Source organism: Nycticebus coucang, chromosome 22 (assembly GCF_027406575.1).
Source record: "Nycticebus coucang isolate mNycCou1 chromosome 22, mNycCou1.pri, whole genome shotgun sequence".
Classification (NCBI taxonomy): Eukaryota; Metazoa; Chordata; class Mammalia; order Primates; family Lorisidae; genus Nycticebus; species Nycticebus coucang.
The window spans coordinates 26,006,399-26,026,983 of NC_069801.1; the positions used below are offsets into that span (position 1 = coordinate 26,006,399).

The window sequence follows — 20,585 nt, forward strand, 5'->3', positions numbered from 1 at the left end:
ATGGTGCCTGCTGCAATGTTTTCCCCTTTCTCTTTGGCAAATCAATGAAGCACATGCAAAGAATTAAAATAGGCAACAACAAAGAGTGATTCAATGGCTATTTTAAGTTAAGAGTCAGGGATTGCCTCTCAGTTGGTGACCACTCAGCCGAGATCCTAATTACAGGGAGGGAGCCATGCTAAGATGAAACAGAGAAGCATTCCTAATTAGCCGGATATTGTGGGGGGTGCCTGTAGTCCCAGCTACTTGGGAGGCTGAGGCAGGAGGATCACTTGAACCCAGGAATTTGAGGTTGCTTTGAGATAGGCTGATGCCACAGTACTCTAGCCTGGGCAACAGAGTGAGACTGTGTCTCAAAAAAGTAAAACAAATAAACAAAAAAGCATTCCAAACAGAGAAAGAGCTAGTACAAAGGCTCTAAAACAGATGGGTTCTGCCTAAGAATGTGCTCAGTAAAAAGGAAAAAAAAAAAAACCAATCCGTGTATATGTACATATAAAAGATTAGAAGAATCAAGAGGATGCCATTGGATGAAAGGATGAATGGCAGGCAGACCAGCTCCCTGGGCAGGCAATGCTTGCAGTCACACAAGGGCCCACACTCAATGCTCTGCTGTTGCCCTCTGGCAATTCTTAATAAGTTTTTGAACAAGGAGCCCTGTATTTTCATTTTACATTTGGTCCTACAAATTATGCAGCTGGTCCAGGAGACAGAAAGGGTGAATGGATAGAGAAGCAAAGGCTAGATTACAATAGGGATGTGTAGGCCAAGTTAAGGAGCTAGGAGTAAAAAAAAAAAAAGTGAAGGGACACCTTTGAAGTATGTTACACAGGGAGAGATATAGTTGTAGTGGTCCCAGTGGAGAGATGTTGACACCTGAGATAGAGAAGAGGTGGTAGAAATGAAGGGTGCTGGTTGGCTGGGCACCTGTAGCACAGTGGTTATGGCGCCAGCCTCGGTGCATGTGGCTATGGCGCCAGCCACATGCACCGAGGCTGCTGATTTGAATCCGGCCCGGGCCAGCTAAACAACAATGACAACTGCAACAACAAAAAAATAGCTGGGTGTTGTGGCAGGCGCCTGTAGTCCCAGCTACTTGGGAGGCTGAGGCAAGAGAATTGCTTAAGCCTAAGAGTTTGAGGTTGCTGTGAGCTGTGATGCCACAGCACTCTACCCAGGGCGACATAGTGAGACTCTGTCTCAAAAAAAAAAAAGAGTGCTGGTTTAGGATATACTTTAGAGCTTGTCAAAAACTAAACTGCAGTTCACTCTAAAGGTAACTTAATTTTAGGTGATAAAATGTTAGTCAAACACCACTGCACTGTGCATCAAAGAAAAGCAGCTTACTTATCTTTTGCAAAGTTAAATACCCAGAGAGGGATGAAGGCAGTTATATATTTCCTCTCAGCGGCTCCCTTGCCATCCAGTTGCCAAAGGCTCAGAGCCCATGGACTTTTTTTTGGAACTGTACCTGGACCTCACCCTGACGTATCAATTGCACATCTCCTGCATCCAAGCTCCAAATCGCAGGTCCCCAATTTTATGACCATGGCACAGGTACCACGTGGCGGATGACTTGTTCACAGCTGTCTCAGAAAGCGCCTGTACTGTTCCTTAACTCCATGTGCCGCTATTTAACTGTTTCACTAGCATATATGAATCTGAAAGCCTGTGGAGGGAAGGGAATTCTATGTTTTATCTTTTGTAACCTCTGTTCAGTGAACGTGTATTGCGGGCGTGCAATAAAAACCTGTTGAGTACAGATAACCATTTCATTCATTTCCAGATTTCTGCGGAGAACGGCAGTAGATAAAGTGTGCAGACTGATACGATATAGCTTTTATTCTCTAGACTGCATTAATATCCACGATGTGCTCTAAGATCTCCGGACAAAGAGAGAGGAATACTTGGCAGGTCCCTCAAGTGGGGCTCAAAAGACCGAACGGAGATGCTGCCTTTCACAAGCACTGGTCCCTGCCCCGTTTAGCATCTTGGTACTTGTAGTTTTGTCCACTATATCTTTGCCCGAAAAGCGAGCGCTGAGACCACAACTCCCGTCACCCTGCAAGCACCGGAGCCTTCAGAGCGCATCCTCCGGAGGGGGCGCCAGCGCCATTGACCAACCTGCTGGCCGAAGGGCCCGCCTTCCTGAGCCCTAGGGCTTCCACGATTGGTCGGCCACCCCGCCTCTCATTGGAGGGGGCACCAGGTGAATGAAAGGGGGGCGTGTCGGAGAGCATAGCTTTTCGGCAGCACGGCTGGAACCCGCTGGAAGGTGAGATCTAAGGAGCAGGTTCGAGATACCGCTTTCATTTGTTTAGGGAAAATTCAGGACTCCCCGGGAGGCTGGTTCCGGAGGGTGGTTAGCAGGCAGGGTTGCCCTCTTTCAGTAGTCCTCCTTTGGACCGTTCGGCCCTGCAACTCTGGGGAACCCGGCTGCACAAATCTGTGCTGGATGACCAGTTCCTCCCTCCCCTCCAGCGTGGGGAGACCGGGGACGGGCGCGGCGGCAGACCCCTCCCTCCCCCAGTTCCTAGTATTGGGCTGCCCCCGGCGTCATCTAGCCTGCCATCGGGGCGTCGACTCATTCCGATGGTTGAAAGGTGCCCGGGCGTGAGGGCTCTGCCAGGCTGGGGCAGTGCCCGTCGCAGCGATGGTCACTTTGTCTGCAGGAGGCCACGGGAGGAGCAAGGCCTCGGGGCTCCACCCGCAAGGGCCCGCGACTAAGCCCAGTAGCTGGTCCCAGTGGCCTCTGCAGGTCGTCTGGCTCTGGACTGGGGAGGGCACCCCTATCTTGTGGGCAGTTTAGCGGGCGAACCAAAGATGCCGTTGACCCCGAAAATCTTCCGTGGAAATGGAAACTCTTCTCCAGTGTTTTCCCCCTCCAGTCAACTTGTTGGAGAAAGGAGTGACTTTTCCCACTCATCACCGGAATGTTTGGGGAGGCCGATCGGTTTGCATTAGTGGTTCGTGTAGTGGCAACTCAGAAATCAATCTGATCTCGGTTCCAGTCCTAGGTTGGCCTTGTTATCTTTATCTTCAAACCTCAATTTCCTCTTGAAAAGGAAAATGTAATGACAGTATCTGCTGCACTGGGTTAATGTGAGGTTAAAATTAATGTGCTTGTGAGGTACCTTGCACAGTGTTTCCTAAGGAGCAGTGCTCAGGAGATACTAACACTTGAAGAGCAGTGTGGTTTGGCTGGGATTCTCTCAAAGGGTATGTGGGAGTTGGTATCACAGGTGATGGTGTTGGCATCTCCTCTCTCCTCCAGGAGGACACTATACTTGGTTCGTTTTTCTATTCCTGGCATCCTCCTGATGTCAGGCATTGTATGTAGCAAGTAAGCGTTAAGCTGAACTGGAATGGTGGGAGGGTTGGGAGAGTCCCTGCAGAGTGTGGTTAAGAGCAGTCTAACCGAAGTGTTGCTTTTCTGGGAGAAGTGGTGATCTTTAGCATGACCTAAAGACCCAGGGCACTGAAGGCAAGTGGGGTTGCTATGAATAAATATTTCAATACTTCAAGTGTTCAATAATATATACCAAGGGCAGGATTGGGGGAAGTTTTGGAGAAAGTATGTGAATAGACTTTTGAAGAGTTGGGAAGTAGACATGACAGAATTAAGAATATTTGTAGGCTCAGCGTCTGTAGCTCACTGGCTAGGGTGCCAGCCACATATCCTGGAGCTGGTGGGTTCAAATCTAGCCCAGGCCTGCCAAACAACAATGACAACTACCACAACACCAAAAAAAAAAAAAAAAAAAAAATAGCTGGGTGTTGTGGTGGGCGCCTGTAGTCCCAGCTACTTGGGAGGCTGAGGCAAGAGAATCGCCTATGCCCAAGAGTTTGAGGTTCCTGTGAGCTGTGACGCCACAGCACTCTACCCAGGGCAACATGGTGAGACTCTATCTCAAAAAAAAAAAAAGAAAAAAGAATATTTGTAATGAGAAAGCCAAAAGCAATGAGTTTTAGGTACTCTTGCTGGAGGGAAGCATCTTCCAGTGAAAGAGAGAGGTACCTTGGGAAGAGGCTCTGAGATCAGACCATTTTACAAGTGAAGAAGTGGTATACAGCTGGGCTCAGTGGCTCATGCTTATAATTCTAGCATTTTGAAAGCCTGAGACATTACTTTCGGTCAGGAGAACAGCCTGAGCAAAGTGAAACTCCATCTCTACTAAAAATAGAAAAATTAGCTGGGCATTGTGGTGGGCACCTATAGTCCCAGCTACTCTGTAGGCTGAGGCAGGAGGATCACTTCAGTGCAGGAGTCTGAGGTTGCTATGAGCTATTCTGAGGCCATTGCACTCTAGCCCAGGTGACAGAGGAAGACTTTGTCTCAAAAAAAAAAAAGAAAGAAAGAAAGAAAGAAAAGAAAGCAGTGTTGTGCATACTTACATATTTATCTACCTGGCTTGCTAACTCCTTACTTTTCTGCCCAATCTACTTTTTTTCTTAGTTAAAAAAGAAAAAAAAAAAAGCATACACATAGCAATATATACACATAGCAATACATAACATTGCAGTTATATAGAACAGAAAGGTTTAAAATGAAAGGGAAAGGTCCCTTCTATACTTTCTACCTAAAGTCTCCATCCCCAAGGTTATCTCCTGTTAGCAATTGTATAACCTTCCAGAAAAAAATTCATATGCATATCAGGAAAAGTGTATATACATGGAGTCATACTGTTCATTTTGTTTTGCATCTTGCTTTTTTTCCCTTAATGTATCTTGGTGACCTTTTCACACGAACAAAGACAATTCTGTGTAGTTTCACAGTATTTCAATGTGTGGTTGTAGCTTTTTTTTTTTTTATTGAGAAACAGTCTCAAGCTGTCACCCTGGGTAGAGTGCTATGATGTCACAGCTCACAGCAACCTCAAACTCTTCTGGGTTTCAGCAATTCTTCTGCCTCAGCCTTCCAAGTAGCTGGGACTACAGGTGCCCACCACAACACTTAGCTATTTTTTTTTTGCAGTTGTCATTATTGTTTTAGCCTGCCAGGGTCAGTTTGAACCTGCCAACCTTGATGTAGGTGGCCAGCACTCCACCCACTGAGCTACGGGTGCCGCTCTGTAGCTTTGTTTTTGAGACAGAGTCTTACTGTCACCTTGGGTAGAGTGCTATGGCATCATAGCTCACAGCAACTTCAAACTTCTGGGCTCAAGCAATCCTCTTGCCTCAGCCTCCCAAGTAGCTGGGACTACCAGCTACACCTGCCACAACGGCTGACAAGCTTTTTCTGCTTTTTTTTTTTTTTTTAGAAACAGTCTCACTTTGTCAGCCTTGGTAGAGTGCTGTGGCATCACAGCTCACAGCAACCTCCAGCTCTTGGGCTTAGATGATTCTCTTGCCTCAGCCTCCTGAGTAGCTGGGATTACAGGTGCCCGCCACAACGCCCAGCTATTTTTTTGTTGTTGTTGCAGTTTGGCTGGGGCCGGGTTTGAACCCGCCTCCCTCAGTATATGGGGCCAGCACCCTACTCACTGAGCCACAGGCGCCGCCCTTTGTTTTGTTTTTTAATAAAGACATGGTCTTATTGCTCAGGCTGTTCTCAACCTCCTCCCAGAGTGCTAGGCGTTAGCCACCATGCCCAGCTGATAGTAGCATCATTGATTTAACTTGTTCCCGTTGAAGGACATTCAGATTGTTTCTACTTTTGCACTAGTACAAAAACCTGATGCAACAGGTATCTCTGAACTTAAAATTTGATGTATTTGGGGAAATATATATATATATGGGGAAATATATATATGTGTGTGTATATGTATTTTATTTATTTATTTATTTTTTTTCTTTTTGAGACAGAGTCTCACTATGTTGCCCCCTTGGTAGAGCGCTATGACATCATAGCTCACAGCAACTTCTAACTCCTGGGCTCAAGTGATCCTCTTGTCTCAACCTCCTGAGTAGCTGGAACTACAGCCACCCACCACAACACCTGGCTACTTTTAGAGATGGGGGTTGAAGGTTGGGGGGGGGAGGTGGTGCCATATACCAAGGATGGCGGGTTCAAAACTGGCCCTGGCCAAACTGCAACAAAAAACAATAGCCAGGCATTGTGGCAGGCGCCTTTAGTCCCAGCTACTCGGGAGGCTGAGGCAAGAGAATCACCTAAGCCCAAGAGCCAGAGGTTGCTGTGAACTGTGATGCCACGGCACTCTACTGAGGGCGACAAAATCAGACTCTGTCTCTAAAAAAAAAAAAATAGAGAAGGGGGGTCTCACTCTTGCTCAGACTGGTCTCGAACCTGTGAGATCAGGGCAATCCACACACCTCAGCCTCCAGCGTGCTAGGATTACAGGCGGGAGTCACCATGCCTGGCCTGGAGGAATATATTTAAAAGAGTAAATTTATAGCAATGAATTGCTGTGGCAAAGGGTGTATACATTTAAAGTCTTGGTTTGTTTTTTTGTTTGTTTGTTTCAAGACAGGTTTTTGGGATGTTGCCTAGGTTAGAATGCAGTGGTGTCATCACAGCTCACTGCGACCTCAAACTCCTGACTTTAAGCCATCCTCCACCTTGGCCTCCCAAAGTGCTGGGATGATAGATGTGACCTACCACTCCTGGCCACATTTAAAGATTAATAGATATTGCTAAATTTATCTTGTATTATGATGTTCCAAATTATATTCCTACTAACACTGAATATTGTAACATTCAAAAATGTGATTTTTACCACTTTGTCAGGTTTTCTTTCAATTCTGAGAAAGAATAAAATGTAGTATTTAAATGTATCATTTCTCTATGTCTTGCATGTCTCTTAATATTTTCATTGTCAAAGGCTACTGTCTCCTACTGGAGACACTGCTGAGACGACTTGATTGGAGTAGCGGGAAGAGGAGAATGACAGTGAAACTTTAGTCCTATGAAAACCTGAGATCAGGGTTGATTTATTTGGGAATAGTAGAATTTTTCAGATACCTGACAATTCTCTTTCTTCTTGAACCAAAATGTTAACTTTAACTACTTTGGATGAAAAAAGTTCCTAAAATTATGACACCATTTTCTTGAGTTTAAAATGAGTATAAAAAGATAGGAATCTTCTTGATGCCCTAAACCCATCAATTATAGCCCTGGGCTACAATTTACTGATGTCCTTAGGCCATTTTGAATATGTAGAAGCTAAATGGCCTCTGGCTGATATTTTGAAAAAATTCCTAGGTCTCGTTATCACTTTTGGACTTTCTCCCTAGCTGTCAGTTCTCACTTTAAGTCTGTCAGTTTACTATGTTTGCTTAGGCTTCTCTGACTTTGCTCCCTTATTGGCTCTCTAGTTTCTAAACTTACTCTATCACTTGTTACAAATATGTATAAAGTATCCTTTAGTAAGGTTAAGGTGGATCTTTTATGAGTAAAGTAAAATCTGTGCAATTAATGCTTAGGCCATGGGGAATCCATTTTGCCAGGGTCCGGACCCTTTGGAGGAAAGGGGTGTCTGATTTCTAGTTGGGTGAGGTATAGGTGTGTTCTGTTGGTGGAAAGAAAGAGTGTGGTTAAAGAGTTGTTAGCTGCAGGGCAGCTCCTGTGGCTCAGGGAGTAGGGCGCCGGCCCCATATGCTGGAGGTGGCGGCTTCAAACCCAGCCCTGGCCAAAAACTGCAAAAAAAAAAAAAAAAAAGAGTTGTTAGCTGCTACGGCACCTGTAGCTCAGAGGCCAGGGCACTAGCCATGTACACCAGGGCTGGTGGGTTCAAACCCAGCTTGGGCCTGCCAAACAACAATAACAACTACAACAAAAAAATAGCCAGGCATTGTGGTGGGTGCCTGTAGTCCTAGCTCCTTGGGAGGCCGAGACAAGAGGATCGCTTAAGCCCAGGAGTTGGAGGTTGCTGTGAGATGTGAGGCCACAGCACTCTACCCAGGGCGACAAAGTGAGACTCTGTCTCAAAAAAAGAAATTAGCCTGTAGTTCTAGCTACTCAGGAGGCTAAGGCCATAGGATGGCTCGAGCCCAGGAGTTGGAGGTTGCAATGCGTTATGATTGCACTGCTGCACTCTAGCCCAGGTGACAGAACAAGACTCTGTCTTAAAAAACCAAAAGAAAACAACAATAACCCCTTCCCCCACCCCCAACTCAGACTAGCTACAGCAAAAGGGGACTTTTTGCCAACTGATTTCTGGGATAATTTGAGTTGAGGCTCAGCTGGTATTGCCAGGGTCCATCAGCCTGAGCTGGGGTGTGGTCTTGGTTAGGTTGGTTCTCCTGGTGGTGTGGCAGCAGCATCCCTCATATCCCGTCCTGAATGCCCACAGAGCAGAAAACGCTGTTTTGTTTTTTTTTTTTGTAGAGACAGAGTCTCACTGTACCGCCCTCGGGTAGAGTGCCATGATGTCACATGGCTTACAGCAACCTCTAACTCCTGGGCTTACGCGATTCTCTTGCCTCAGCCTCCCAAGCAGCTGGGACTACAGGCGCCCGCCACAACGCCCGGCTATTTTTTTGTTGCAGTTTGGCCAGGGCTGTGTTTGAACCCACCACCCTCGGCATATGGGGCCAGTGCCGTACTCACTGAGCCACAGGCACGGCCCTGGTTTTTTGTTTTTGTTTTTTAATTCCAGCTAGCGTGTCATTGCTTTTCATTAGCTCTGACCAAGCCCCATTGCTGTCTCTGAGCCAATCACTGTGGGTCAGAGGGTGGTTGTTATTAGCCCACATTACACCTTACACCCCTGGAGCCTGGGGACAGTGCTCGGTTTACCCAGTGGTTCTACCAAAGGCAAAAAAGGGCACTAGAACCCTAAGAATGGGGAATGCATGCCAGCTAGCCCAAGCCCAAAAATCCACCAAATGTTTCCAGAAAGTGGTGATAAAAGGAGTAAGCTGAGCCAGGTATTGTGGCTCATGCCAGTAGTCTCAGCTACTCAGGACTGAGGTGAGGCGATCATTTGAAGTTAAGAGTTCAAGACCAGCCTAGACAACATAGCAAGATCTTGTCTCAAAGTGAATAAGTAAATAATAAAAATAAAAGGGGTGAGTGCATGGACTGTACTTGCTGGTCTCAAATATCCAGATTGGTACACTAGAACTAAACTATAATTCCAAGATTTGGCTATTTTCTGTATTTCAAGGCTTGAAGAAACTAGAATGTAGTTTCTTTTTTTTTTTTTTTGAGACAGAGCCTCAAGCTGTCATCCTGGATAGAGTGCTGTGGCGTCACAGCTCACAGCAACCTCCAACTCCTGGGCACAAGCTAGTCTCCTCCCTCCGCCTCCCAAGTAGCTGGGACTACAGGCACCCATCACAATGCCCGGCTATTTTTTGGTTGCAGCCGTCATTGTTGTTTGGCGGGCCGGGGCTGGATTTGAACCCGCCAGCTCAGATGTATGTGGCGGGCGTGTTAGCCTCTTGAGCCACAGGTGCCGAGCCTAGAATGTAGTTTCTAAGAGCATTAACTCTGGAGTCCAGCAGACCCAGAGTTGAGTCTAAGCTCTGTTACAGCTAGATCATCTCCTACTCTCAATTTTCTTAGCCAAAATGTAGGGACAATATTAATATTTAACTCACAGCATTTTTATAAAAATTAATTGAAAAAGGCTGGGTAAAATGGCTTATGCCTATAATTCCAGTGCTTTGGGAGGCCAAAACATGAGGTTTGCTTGAAGAGAGGAATTCAGGACCATCCTGGACAACATAGGGAAGACCCTATGTTTATAAAATAAAAAGAAGATTAGCTGAGCATGGTTGTGCACGTGTGTAGTCCCAGCTACTCAAGAGGAGGATCAGGCCAGTGACACCTGTAGCTCAGTGGGTAGGGCACCAGCCACATAAGCCCAGGCTGGGGGGTTCGAACCCAGCCCAGTCCAGCTAAACGATGACAAGTGCAACAAAACAAATAGCTGGGTGTTGTGGCGGGCACCTGTAGTCCTAGCTACTTGGGAGACTGAGGCAAAAGAACTGCTTAAGCCCAAAAGTTGGAGGTTGCTGTGAGCTGTGATGCTACGGCACTCTATCTAAGGTGACATAGTGAGACTCTGTCTAAAAAAAAAAAAAGAAAAAAGAGGCTTAGTCAGGGGGATCGCTTGAGTCCAGGAGTTCAAGCTTACAGTAAGCAATTATCATACCTCTGTACTCTATCCTTGAAGATGACACAGAAAAACTCTGTTTCTAAAATAAAAAATAAAATAAATTGAAAAAATACACATAAAACACTAAGTACTGTGCCCACATATAGTTTACCCATCCTTATTTTTGGCTGTTTTTCATAGATTAACTCAGTTGGATAACCTGATTTTTGTTAGATCTAAAACAGCCCATATCATAAAGACACTATTTGTTTTGGAATAATTTTTTTTTTGCAGTTTTTGGCCGGGGCTGGGTTCGAACCCGGCACATCTGGTATATGGGGCCGGCACCCTAATCCTTTGAGCCACAGGTGCCACCCTGGAATAATTCTTTTTAATTAAAAATGAACATATTTATTTGTAACGTTCAGATTAGTGAATTAACTTAAGAAAATTCTTGACAGAGACAACAGGCTACTCCAGAGCGGCAGCAGCTGGCGGCGCAATGGAGATGCAATCCTACTATGCCAAGCTCTTGGGGGAGTTGAATGAACAGCGAAAGAGGGACTTTTTCTGTGACTGCAGCATCATTGTGGAAGGACGGATCTTCAAGGCCCACAGGAACATTTTATTTGCTAACAGTGGCTACTTCCGAGCCCTGCTCATTCACTATATCCAGGACAGTGGGCGGCACAGTACCGCCTCCTTGGACATTGTCACCTCTGATGCCTTCTCCATCATCTTAGATTTCCTCTATTCTGGGAAGTTGGATTTGTGTGGGGAGAACGTGATTGAAGTGATGTCGGCTGCCAGCTACTTGCAGATGAATGACGTGGTGAACTTCTGCAAGACGTACATCAGGTCGTCTCTTGATATTTGCCGAAAGATGGAGAAGGAAGCAGCTGTGGCTGCGGCGGTGGCGGCGGCGGCCGCGGCGGCGGCTGCAGCAGCGGCTGCCGCTGCTCATCAGGTTGACGGTGGCAGCCCCAGTTCAAGCAGGGAAGGGACCTCCTGCGGTACCAAGAGCTTGGTCTCTCCAGCCGAGGGAGAAGAGCGCGTGGACTGCTCAAGAGAGTCCCCTTGTGGTGACTGCGGAGATGGCCACCCCTTAGAACTGGTGGTGAAAGACAGCCAGGGCGGTGGCTCCATTGACACTGATCTCTTTACTGTGCCCAAACGGATAGAGCCCAAGGTGGAATTTGATGCTGACGAGGTGGAGGTGGAAGTTGGTGAACCGCTGCAGCATTTTCCTGCCCCGCTGAGTCTGACCCACGTGGAGGAGGGCTTGCCCAGCGGTCAAGCCGTCGACTTGGCTTACAGTAACTACCACGTGAAGCAATTCCTGGAGGTGCTTTTGCGCAACAGTGCCGTCCAGAGCAAAGATGATGGGGACCATCACTTTTCTCGGAGTCTGGAAGGAAGACCGGAGGGTACAGGAGTGGCCATGGGTTCCATGATGGATGTTCACACGGATTGGTATGGAGAGGACTCAGGTGAGCTCCTTAGCATTCCTCATCTCTGCTGGCTCTGTAGCACACTCCTTCTGTGCCCTGTGTTCTCCCATTGCCATCATCACCATTGTCATTGTCACTGCCATTACCTCCATGTTTGTCACCACCACTGCTGGTAGGCCTTAATCAAGCACCTGCTGTATGCAGACCATTGTTTCTTCATGTATGTTTGTATTCTACCTCTACCTCTAGACTGTAAGCATGTTGAGCACAGTTTGCAGACATGGAAAGAACCCACTCTCTTCCACTAAGCAGCAGTGGGACCTTGGTGAAATCACTGAATCTCTTTGAGCCTGCTTTGTGTTTGAGCCTGGGGTTAATCATTCCTGCCCTACCCTTCTCAAAGAGTTGTCATGAGGACCAAATTTTCAGGGTTTTCAGGGTTGTTTCTCACATATGATAATGTGTTCTGTACATGCAGGAGATTTATACTTCACATCAGCCCTGGTCTCTGGCACATAGTAGGCACTTGAGAAACATGATGAGGTTGGTGATGCTGTCTGCTGAGAATGTTTTACATCTAGTGTTTGGTTCTGTGTGAGTTCATTTTTTTATATCCTTTTAGCCTTTTTTTTGTGTTATGAGATTGGTTGTTTCCTTGAATAATTCTGAGAGTTCAGAGAGATGAGTTAACATAGTTAACTCTGTGAACAGGTGAGATAATTGTGTTGCAAGGTGTCTTGCAGGAAATAAATATACTTGGCTGCCACCTTCACATTTCTCATTCACCCTTCAATATGAAGTAGTGAAAGTCATTTATTTATTTATTTATTTATTTATGACAGAGTCTCACTTTGTCATCCTCAGTATACTGCTGTGGCGTCACAGCTCATGGCAAACTTAAACTCTTAGGCTCAAGCATTCCTCTTGCCTCAGTCTCCCGAGTAGCTGGGCCTACAGGCACCTGCCACAATGCCCAGCTATTTTTTTTTTTTTTTTTGTAGAGACAGAGTCTCACTTTATAGCCCTCAGTAGAGTGCCGTGGCCTCACACAACTCACAGCAACCTCCAACTCCTGGGCTTAAGCGATTCTCTTGCCTCAGCCTCCCGAGTAGCTGGGACTACAGGCGCCCGCCACAACACCCGGCTATTTTTTGGTTGCAGTTTGGTGGGGGCCGGTTTTGAACCTGTCACCCTCGGTATATGGGGCCGGCGCCTTACCGACTGAGCCACAGGCGCCGCCCGACAGGGAAGACATTTTTAACAGGTTATCTTTAAGCAGACACCTCAAGGGAGTGAGAGAACAAATTGTTACACATACCAGGGAGAAGAACATTCTAGGCAGAAGGAAGAGCAAAGCTCATACTTGTGAGTAAACAGAGGGAATAGTGAGGATGCTGGTGTGGCTAGAGTGGACTGAGCAAGGCAGAGTTAGGGGATGAGGTTCAATAGGGTGGGTGAGGCCAGGCTGGCTGGGCCTTGAGGCTGTGGGTCTTTGGGTATTAGTCTGAGATGGGAAGCCACTGGAGGGTCTTAGCAGAGAGTGAATTGAAATGATGTATATTTAAAGGATGCCTCTGGGTACTGCATGGAGAGTAGACCATAGGGGAGTAAGGATGAAAGCAGAGGACCTCTTGGTGGGGATTGTATGATCCAGGATTGTATGAGCTGTGCTCCCTGAGTCAGTGTGGTCACAGTAGACTGATGAGCTGTGGTTGAGTTAGGACTATGCTATTTCTCAAAAGTGGAGTCAGCCTGATTTGCTAAAGGCTTGGATGAAGGGTGTGAGAAAAGGGGGAGGCTCCGGCAGGTTGGTATCTGGTGAGGCCTCTCTTCCTAGTTTGCAGATGGCAGCCTTCCCACTGTGTCTTCACATAGCCTTTCCCTCTGTGCGTGCGCTAGGGGTGAGAGTGCAGGAGAAGAAAGAGCGAGAGAGAAAGAGAGAGCGAGGCAAGGAGAGATTAGTTGATCTCTGGTATCTTTTCCTCTTTTTTGATATAAGCCCCACCCGATGAACTCATTTAACCTTAATTACCTTCTTAAAGGTCTTAATCTCCAAACACAGTCACCTTAGTGGAGGTAAGGGCTTCAGGTATACATTTGGTGGTGGTGGTGGGGGACACAATGCAATTTGTAACAGGGCCTCACTCGGCATCTTCTTAAAATGAAATAGACACCATCAGTGAGTATCATGGGAAGCTTCTCCAGTTACCCACATGAAGGACGCGTGTTCCGAAATTATAACATGATCTGTATTTCTGCCGGTGAGTCAGAGAAGTATGAAAGCCGGTGCCTCTGGCAGTCCTTGCAAATGGGAGCCAGAGTTGGAATGGCAAACATTGTCTCGCTGTTGGCTGCAGGGGGAGTTGGTGTCCTCCTTCTCCATCTGGGCTGGCAGACCTGGCAGATCTCATCCATTAGAAGGTGGCCAGGGTTGCTACTGCTTAAGTACAGCTAAATCAATGTATTTGATTCCTCAGGTGACGTGCTGGTGGTCCCCATCAAGCTCCATAAGTGTCCTTTCTGCCCATACACTGCCAAACAGAAGGGCATTCTCAAGCGGCACATCCGCTCGCACACAGGCGAGCGGCCCTACCCCTGTGAGACCTGCGGCAAGAGGTTCACGCGACAGGAGCACCTGAGGAGCCACGCGCTGAGTGTGAGTGGCAATGTTCTCGGGCGAGGATGGTTCATGCTAATTATTACGTAATGTAAGGGTAAAGCCAGCCTGTCTTTCATGTCTTTGTCCACTGGGTTATTTTCAGAGAATTTCGAACATGTGTTTTTTTTTGTTTGTTTGTCTTGAGACCGAGTCTCAAGCTGTCACCGTGGGTAGAGTGCCATGGCGTTATAGCTCACAGCAATCTCAAACTCTCGGGCTTAAGCGATTCTCTTGCCTTAGCCTCCCAAGTAGCTGGGACTACAGGTGTCTGCCACAATGCCCAGCTATTTTTTTTTTTTTTTTTTGTTATAGTTGTCATCGTTTAGCAGGCCTGGGCTGGGTTCCAACCCGCCAGCTCTCGTGTATGTGGCTGGCGCCCTAGCTGCTGAGCTACAGGCACAGAGCCTGAACATGTGTTTTTATTAAAGCTGGGCTGGTGGCACTTAGAGAAAGTTAAAACCAAGCTGGATGAGGTAGTGTACACCAGTAGTCCCAGCCACTTGGGAGGCTGAAGTGGGAGGTATTTGAGCCCAAGAGTTTGCATTCAGCCTGGACAATAAAGCAAGAGCATGTCTCTTTTGAAAAAAACAAGAAAGAAAGAAAAAAAAAAGAAAAAAGAAAGAGAAAATTAAAATTTGCCATGGTAGATTGGGAGTGGTGGCTCACACCTCTAATCCCAGCCTTCTGGGAGGCTGAGGCGGGTGGATTGCTTGAGCTCAGGAGTTCTAGACCAGCCTGAGCAAGAATGAGATCCCATCTCTGCTAAAAATAGAAAAACTAGCCAGGTGTTGTGGTGGAGACCTGTAGTCCCAGCTTCCTGGGAGGCTGAGACAGGAGAATCACTTGAACCCAGGAGTTTGAAGTTGCAGTGAGCTAGACTGATGCCATAGCACTCTAGCCAGGGCAACAGAAGGAGAGTCTGTCTCAAAAAATAAAAAACTTACATGGTAACAGACTCGTTTTCCAAGGAAGAGTCAAGAAAGTTTAGATCCTTATAAGTTTTCTTAAGGAGAACAACAGGGTTTGGACAGGGAATTATGGGTCTCTTTCTACCAAAGTGATGCCAGAGGTAAGTGCATCTTCCATTTTCTACCCAAGCCCAGCACCTGGGGGAAGGGAGGGCCACCTGTGGGCAGCAGATGAAGAGGGCTCCAGCTCAAGGAGCCCTCCCCTCTAACCAGCTGCCTCCTAGGATTCTCCACGTAAGCTGGTGACAGCTAAAAAGCATTCAGGTCATTTAGAAGTTACATTTGTGTTCATCTTTAAGCAAGAGAGTCAGCCTTTGGAAAATTCAACTAAAAATAGTAAATAGTTTGGACTTCAAAAGATGTTATTAAGAATGTGAAAACCGGGCTGCGCAGGGTAGCTCACACCTGTAATCCTAGAACTCTGGGAGGCCGAGGCGGGTGTATTGCCTGAGCTCACAGGTTCAAGACCAGCCTGAACCAGAGTGAGATCCTGCCTCTACAAGTAACCAGGGCCTGTGGTGGGTGCCTGTAGTCCCAGCTACTCAGGAGGCTGAGGCAAGAGAATTGCTTGAGCCCAAGAGTTTGATGTGTTGCTAAGCTATACTGCCAAGGTACTCTACTGAAGGCGACAAAGTAAGACTCTCAAAAAAAAAAAAAAGTGTGAAAACCCCAGACTGGGAATATATATTTGTAGGGCACATATCTGTTAAGAGTCTAGTATTAAGCCAGGCATGGTCGTGCACACCTGTATTCCTAGCTACTTGGGAAGCTGAGATGGGAAGATCACCTAAGGCCAGGAGTTTGAGTCTATAGTATGCAATGGTCATATCTATGAACAGCCATTGCACTCCAGCCTGGGTAACATAGTGAGATCCTGTCTCTTAAAAAAGAGGAAAAGGCTCTCGTATGCAGAATACATAAAAATATACAAAGAACTCTCACAGTTAGGCATAGAATCCCAGGCCACAGTGGGAGGATTACTTGAGGCAGCAGTTTGAGAGTAGCCTGGGCAGCACAGTGAGACCCTGTCTCTACAAGAAATAAAAATTATGCCCTCACAGGTTCAAGACCAGCCTGAGCAAGAGTGAGACCCCATCTCTTTTTTTTTTGCAGTTTTTGGCCGGGGCTGGGTTTGAACCTGCCACCTCCGGCATATGGGGCTGGCGCCCTACTCCTTTGAGCCACAGGTGCTGCCCGAGACCCCATCTCTAAAAATACTTGTGCATTGTGGTAGGTGCCTGTTGTCCCAGCTGCTTGGGAGGCTGGAGGCAAGAGAATCACTTGAGCCCAAGAGTTTGAGGTTGTTGTGCGCTATGATGCCATGGCACTCTACCAAGGGTGACAAAGTAAGACTCTGTCTCAAAAAAAAACAAAAGAAAAAGAAAGAAAAATTAGCTGGGTGTTGCAGCATGTGCCTGCAGTCCTAGCTACTCAGGAGAATGAGGTAAGAGGATCACTTGAGCCTAGGAATTCGAGGTTACAGTGAGCTATGATCTGCACTTCAGCCTGAGCAGCAAAGACCCATCCTCAAAAAAAAAAAAACTGTTAGATGCCACTTCACACCGACTAGGACTGCTATCATTGCTGGTTGGCCCTTCTCCTGCATCAGGCTCCCTGTCTCTAGCTCTGGATGTGTATCCTGCATCCAGAGTTCTCCAAAAGTGAGGCTTGAATTGGTTCACAGAGTACTCATTGGCTGGAATTCCTGAAAAGTGCATATGCAGGCAGTCCCCAAGTTACAAGCATCTGACTTACATACAACTCACACCTATAAATGGAGAGACTATTATAAGAAAGTCCCTGAGTTACAAACATCCAACTGAGATGACGACTTGCTCTTATGAATGGAGGCTACTACAGGTAATAGGTAAATATACCTGTTCCAATTTACATAATCTACAGAACCCATCTCGTCTGTAGCCTGGGGACTGCCTGTATTAGAAAGTTAGTTTCTTATATAGATGGGATCCCTGGGCTCTTGCCCTTGGGAAGAACTGTGGGGGGTAGGAGAGCAGCTTCTCTTTTCTAGCATGCCAAACTCTTCTCATAAGTTAAGAAATACATTTATCGGGCAGCGCCTGTGGCTCAAGGAGTAGGGCACCGGTCCCATATGCCAGAGGTGGCGGGTTCAAACCCAGCCCCGGCCAAAAAAAAAAAAAAGACATGTCTGAAATATTAAATAGAAAATTCTTTAAAAAAAAAAAAAAAGAAATACATTTATCAGTGAGAAAGTCGAGGGTGAAGCATCTACTGGCACATCTGGCAGCAGATGTCTAGCAAATCTGCCTTCCTAATAACTAAACAATCCAAGGTACATAAAAAACCATGATAAAAATCCTACTCAAGGCCAGGTACAGTGGTGTGCACCTGTAGTCCCAGCTCAGAAAGTGGAGGTGGGAGGATTGCTTGAGCCCAGGACTTCTAGTGTAGCCTGGGCAACATAGTGAGACCTTGTCTCTCTTTTTTATTAGGGTGGGGCCAAGGCTGGGTTTGAACCTGCCACCTCTGGCATATGGGGCCGGTGCCCTACTCCTTTGAGCCACAGGCGCCGCCAAGACCTTGTGTCTTGAAAAAAAAAAAAAGATGGAAGGAAGGAAGGAAGATCCTAACTAATTCAATGAGTGCCCTTTACGTGCCAAGCATTAGGTCTACAGTAATGAATGGGAATCACTCCATCCCTGTTCTCTCCGAGCTTCCAGAGTAGTGAATTTTTTTTTTTTTTTGTAGAGACAGAGTCTCACTTTATCTCCTTTGGTAGAGTGGTGTGGTGTCACAGCTCACAGCAACCTCCAACTCCTGGAGCTTAGGCGATTCTCTTGCCTCAGCCTTCCGAGTAGCTGGGACTACAGGCGTCTGCCACAATGCCTGGCTATTTTTTTGTTGCAGTTTGACCGGGGCTGGATTTGAACCCGCCACCTTCGGTATATGGGGCTGGCGCCCTGCTCACTGAGCCACAGGCGCCGCCCCAGAGTAGTGAATTTTACCAATGATTTGTGAGAAGCACCCCAGAGGAAGATGTATAGGTGGGAATAGATAGCTGGGAGACCTGCCTTGACTCAGCACGTCAGAGAAGACTTCCTTCAAGGAGTAAAGGGATAAGGAGTAAATGATTGGTGGTGAGGAGGAAGGGAGGTTCCATGCATGTCCGATGGCTCTGGAGTGGAAAGGACCTCAGGAAGACTGAGACTATGGCAGAGAAATAAGAGGAGAAAGACTGGAGGGTCAGGCAGGGGTCAGATCACATGGGGCCTTCTACACCAAGGCCCAACCCCTTTTCTGTGACATTTACTGTGTCCGCTTGTGATGACAGGTGCACAGATCCAATCGTCCAATCATCTGCAAGGGCTGTAGAAGAACCTTCACCAGTCATCTGTCCCAGGGGCTGCGGCGCTTCGGGTTGTGTGACAGCTGCACCTGCATTACAGACACTCATGATGATGATGACGACTTGATGCCCATCAACCTCAGCCTGGTGGAGGCTTCGTCCGAAAGCCAAGAAAAGAGTGACACAGACAATGACTGGCCAATATACGTGGAGTCCGGTGAGGAAAACGACCCTGCCGGAGATGATTCTGATGGCAGACCACAAATTCGGCCCAACTTAGCATACCGAGAGACACTTACGTAGCAAAAAGTGGTGGGGAAGAAGTTTTAGAATTTGTTTGTGTTCATTCTGCAATGGAAAGACACAATTCATCCAGTTTTGTGGAACCCTGAGAGGAACATCTGTTCACTGTTGTTATATTTGTATTTTTGTTGGACTACACGGTGGAGGTTGGATTTGGTGACTCAGAAGACTAATAACTTTTAAGTGCGGTGCCCTGGGTTTCCCAGGGCTTTTCTGGCCATGCCTTCATGCTGAGTGAATCAAGGCTTCCTGGTTTTGGCTGTATGTCTAAACTCTGGTTAGGAGAAAGAGGAAAATCTTCATCCTTATTTTCACGTTGCCTCCATCCTCTGGATTGCTTTGTGCTGGGGTGGGGACTCACCTGGAGCTCACAGGGGTGGCTAGAAAAAGATTTCTTAAATGAAGATTAGGATAGGAAGAAGTACAGAGTTTATTTTCCTTCATTTTATTTTCTCTGATAGTAAAAAGAAAGAGAAAAGGAGAGAAAGAAAGAGAAGGAGAAAGAGAGAAAGGGGAGACACATGGGGAGGGGAATGGCGCAGCATCTGGGTTTTTTAAGGGAAAAAGTAGCTTTTTTTTTCTCCTTTGGTGCAGAGTGATAACAGGGGCGGCTATGTAGCTGTGTTTGTTTTCCTTTTTTTCTCTTCTCTGTGAGGCTGGCCGGCCCTTGGGATGTGTCCCAAAGAGCAGAGGCCATGAGCTCACTGCTTTCTGCTTAGGGCTCTTACAGGCTGTGAAAATGAACTCTTAGAGCTAAAGAGTTAGGCCGCAGGTGTTCAATCAAACAAAACAAAGGGGGCCCTTGCATTATGAGTTTTCTCATTAAAGGGGCAATGATGTGTTGTGAGTTTATTCCTCTTTGATAGTTTTCTCTGTTAGTAGTTTATTAGTAAGGCCACCTTTCACTTTGTTAACCATCCTCTTTCTCTGAAAAGATGGGCAAGAATACATTAAGTTTTGTTATTGATGTTACCCTTGCCAAGCCTTTACTGATGAATTTCACATTTTAATTTTCTGGCAAAGTATTAAAGAGAAACCTTCTTGGATAGGAAGCAGGCAGGGCTGTCTGACTATATGATCATAAAAGGTACTCTCTAAATCTAAGACTGCAGTGTTAAAGGCTAGGAGGATTTATGTACAGACAAGTATGGATGTTAGCCAAAACCCTCATTATGGCATCCTGACTTGCCTAGTTCAATTACATTTTAAGTTGGCCCCAGGAAAGGAGCCTGTGAGCCCAGGTGTAGGTGGTTTCCCTGTCTGGTTTGATATCTGGATTCTATACACACAAATCATTTGGGCAAAACTCAAAATGCCCCTTTACTTTTTCTAGCCATTTCCAAAAATTATTACTGAGTAACCAGGAAATGCAGTCACCCCTGACATTCTTTTGATTAGTTTATGCCTCAAACTTTAATTGGAGGTCAAGTATAAGCCCATATATACAAATTCTATTTGTATAACATTCATCTTTTAAAAGATCTCTGGAGTGAAAGGAAAGGGCAATAGAAAAACAAGTTTTTGGTTTTTTTTTTTGAGACAGTCTCACTTTGTCGCTCTCAGTAGTATGCCATGGCATTGGGCGGCGCCTGTGGCTCAGTCGGTAGGGTGCCGGCCCCATACACCGAGGGTGGCGGGTTCAAACCCAGCCCCGGCCAAACTGCAACCAAAAAATAGCCGGGCGTTGTTGCGGGCGCCTGTAGTCCCAGCTACTCAGGAGGCTGAGACAGGAGAATCGCTTGGGCCCAGGAGTTGGAGGTTGCTGTGAGCTGTATGATGCCATTGCACTCTACCAAGGGCCATAAAGTGAAACTCTGTCTCTTAAAAAAAAAAAAAAGTATGCCATGGCATCATAGCTTACAGCAACCTCAATTT

General features: G+C 46.6%; 1 protein-coding gene across 1 annotated transcript; it reads left to right on the plus strand.

Moving 5' to 3' along the window:
* The first annotated feature begins 2,209 nt into the window (after positions 1–2,209).
* ZBTB8B (zinc finger and BTB domain containing 8B) lies at positions 2,210–20,075 on the plus strand. Its single transcript, XM_053576763.1, has 4 exons — positions 2,210–2,275; positions 10,466–11,494; positions 13,933–14,111; positions 18,393–20,075. The coding sequence occupies exons 2-4, from the start codon at positions 10,507–10,509 to the stop codon at positions 18,708–18,710; spliced, it is 1,485 nt and encodes a 494-aa protein (XP_053432738.1). The 5' UTR covers positions 2,210–2,275; positions 10,466–10,506; the 3' UTR covers positions 18,711–20,075.
* The last annotated feature ends 510 nt before the right edge of the window (positions 20,076–20,585 follow it).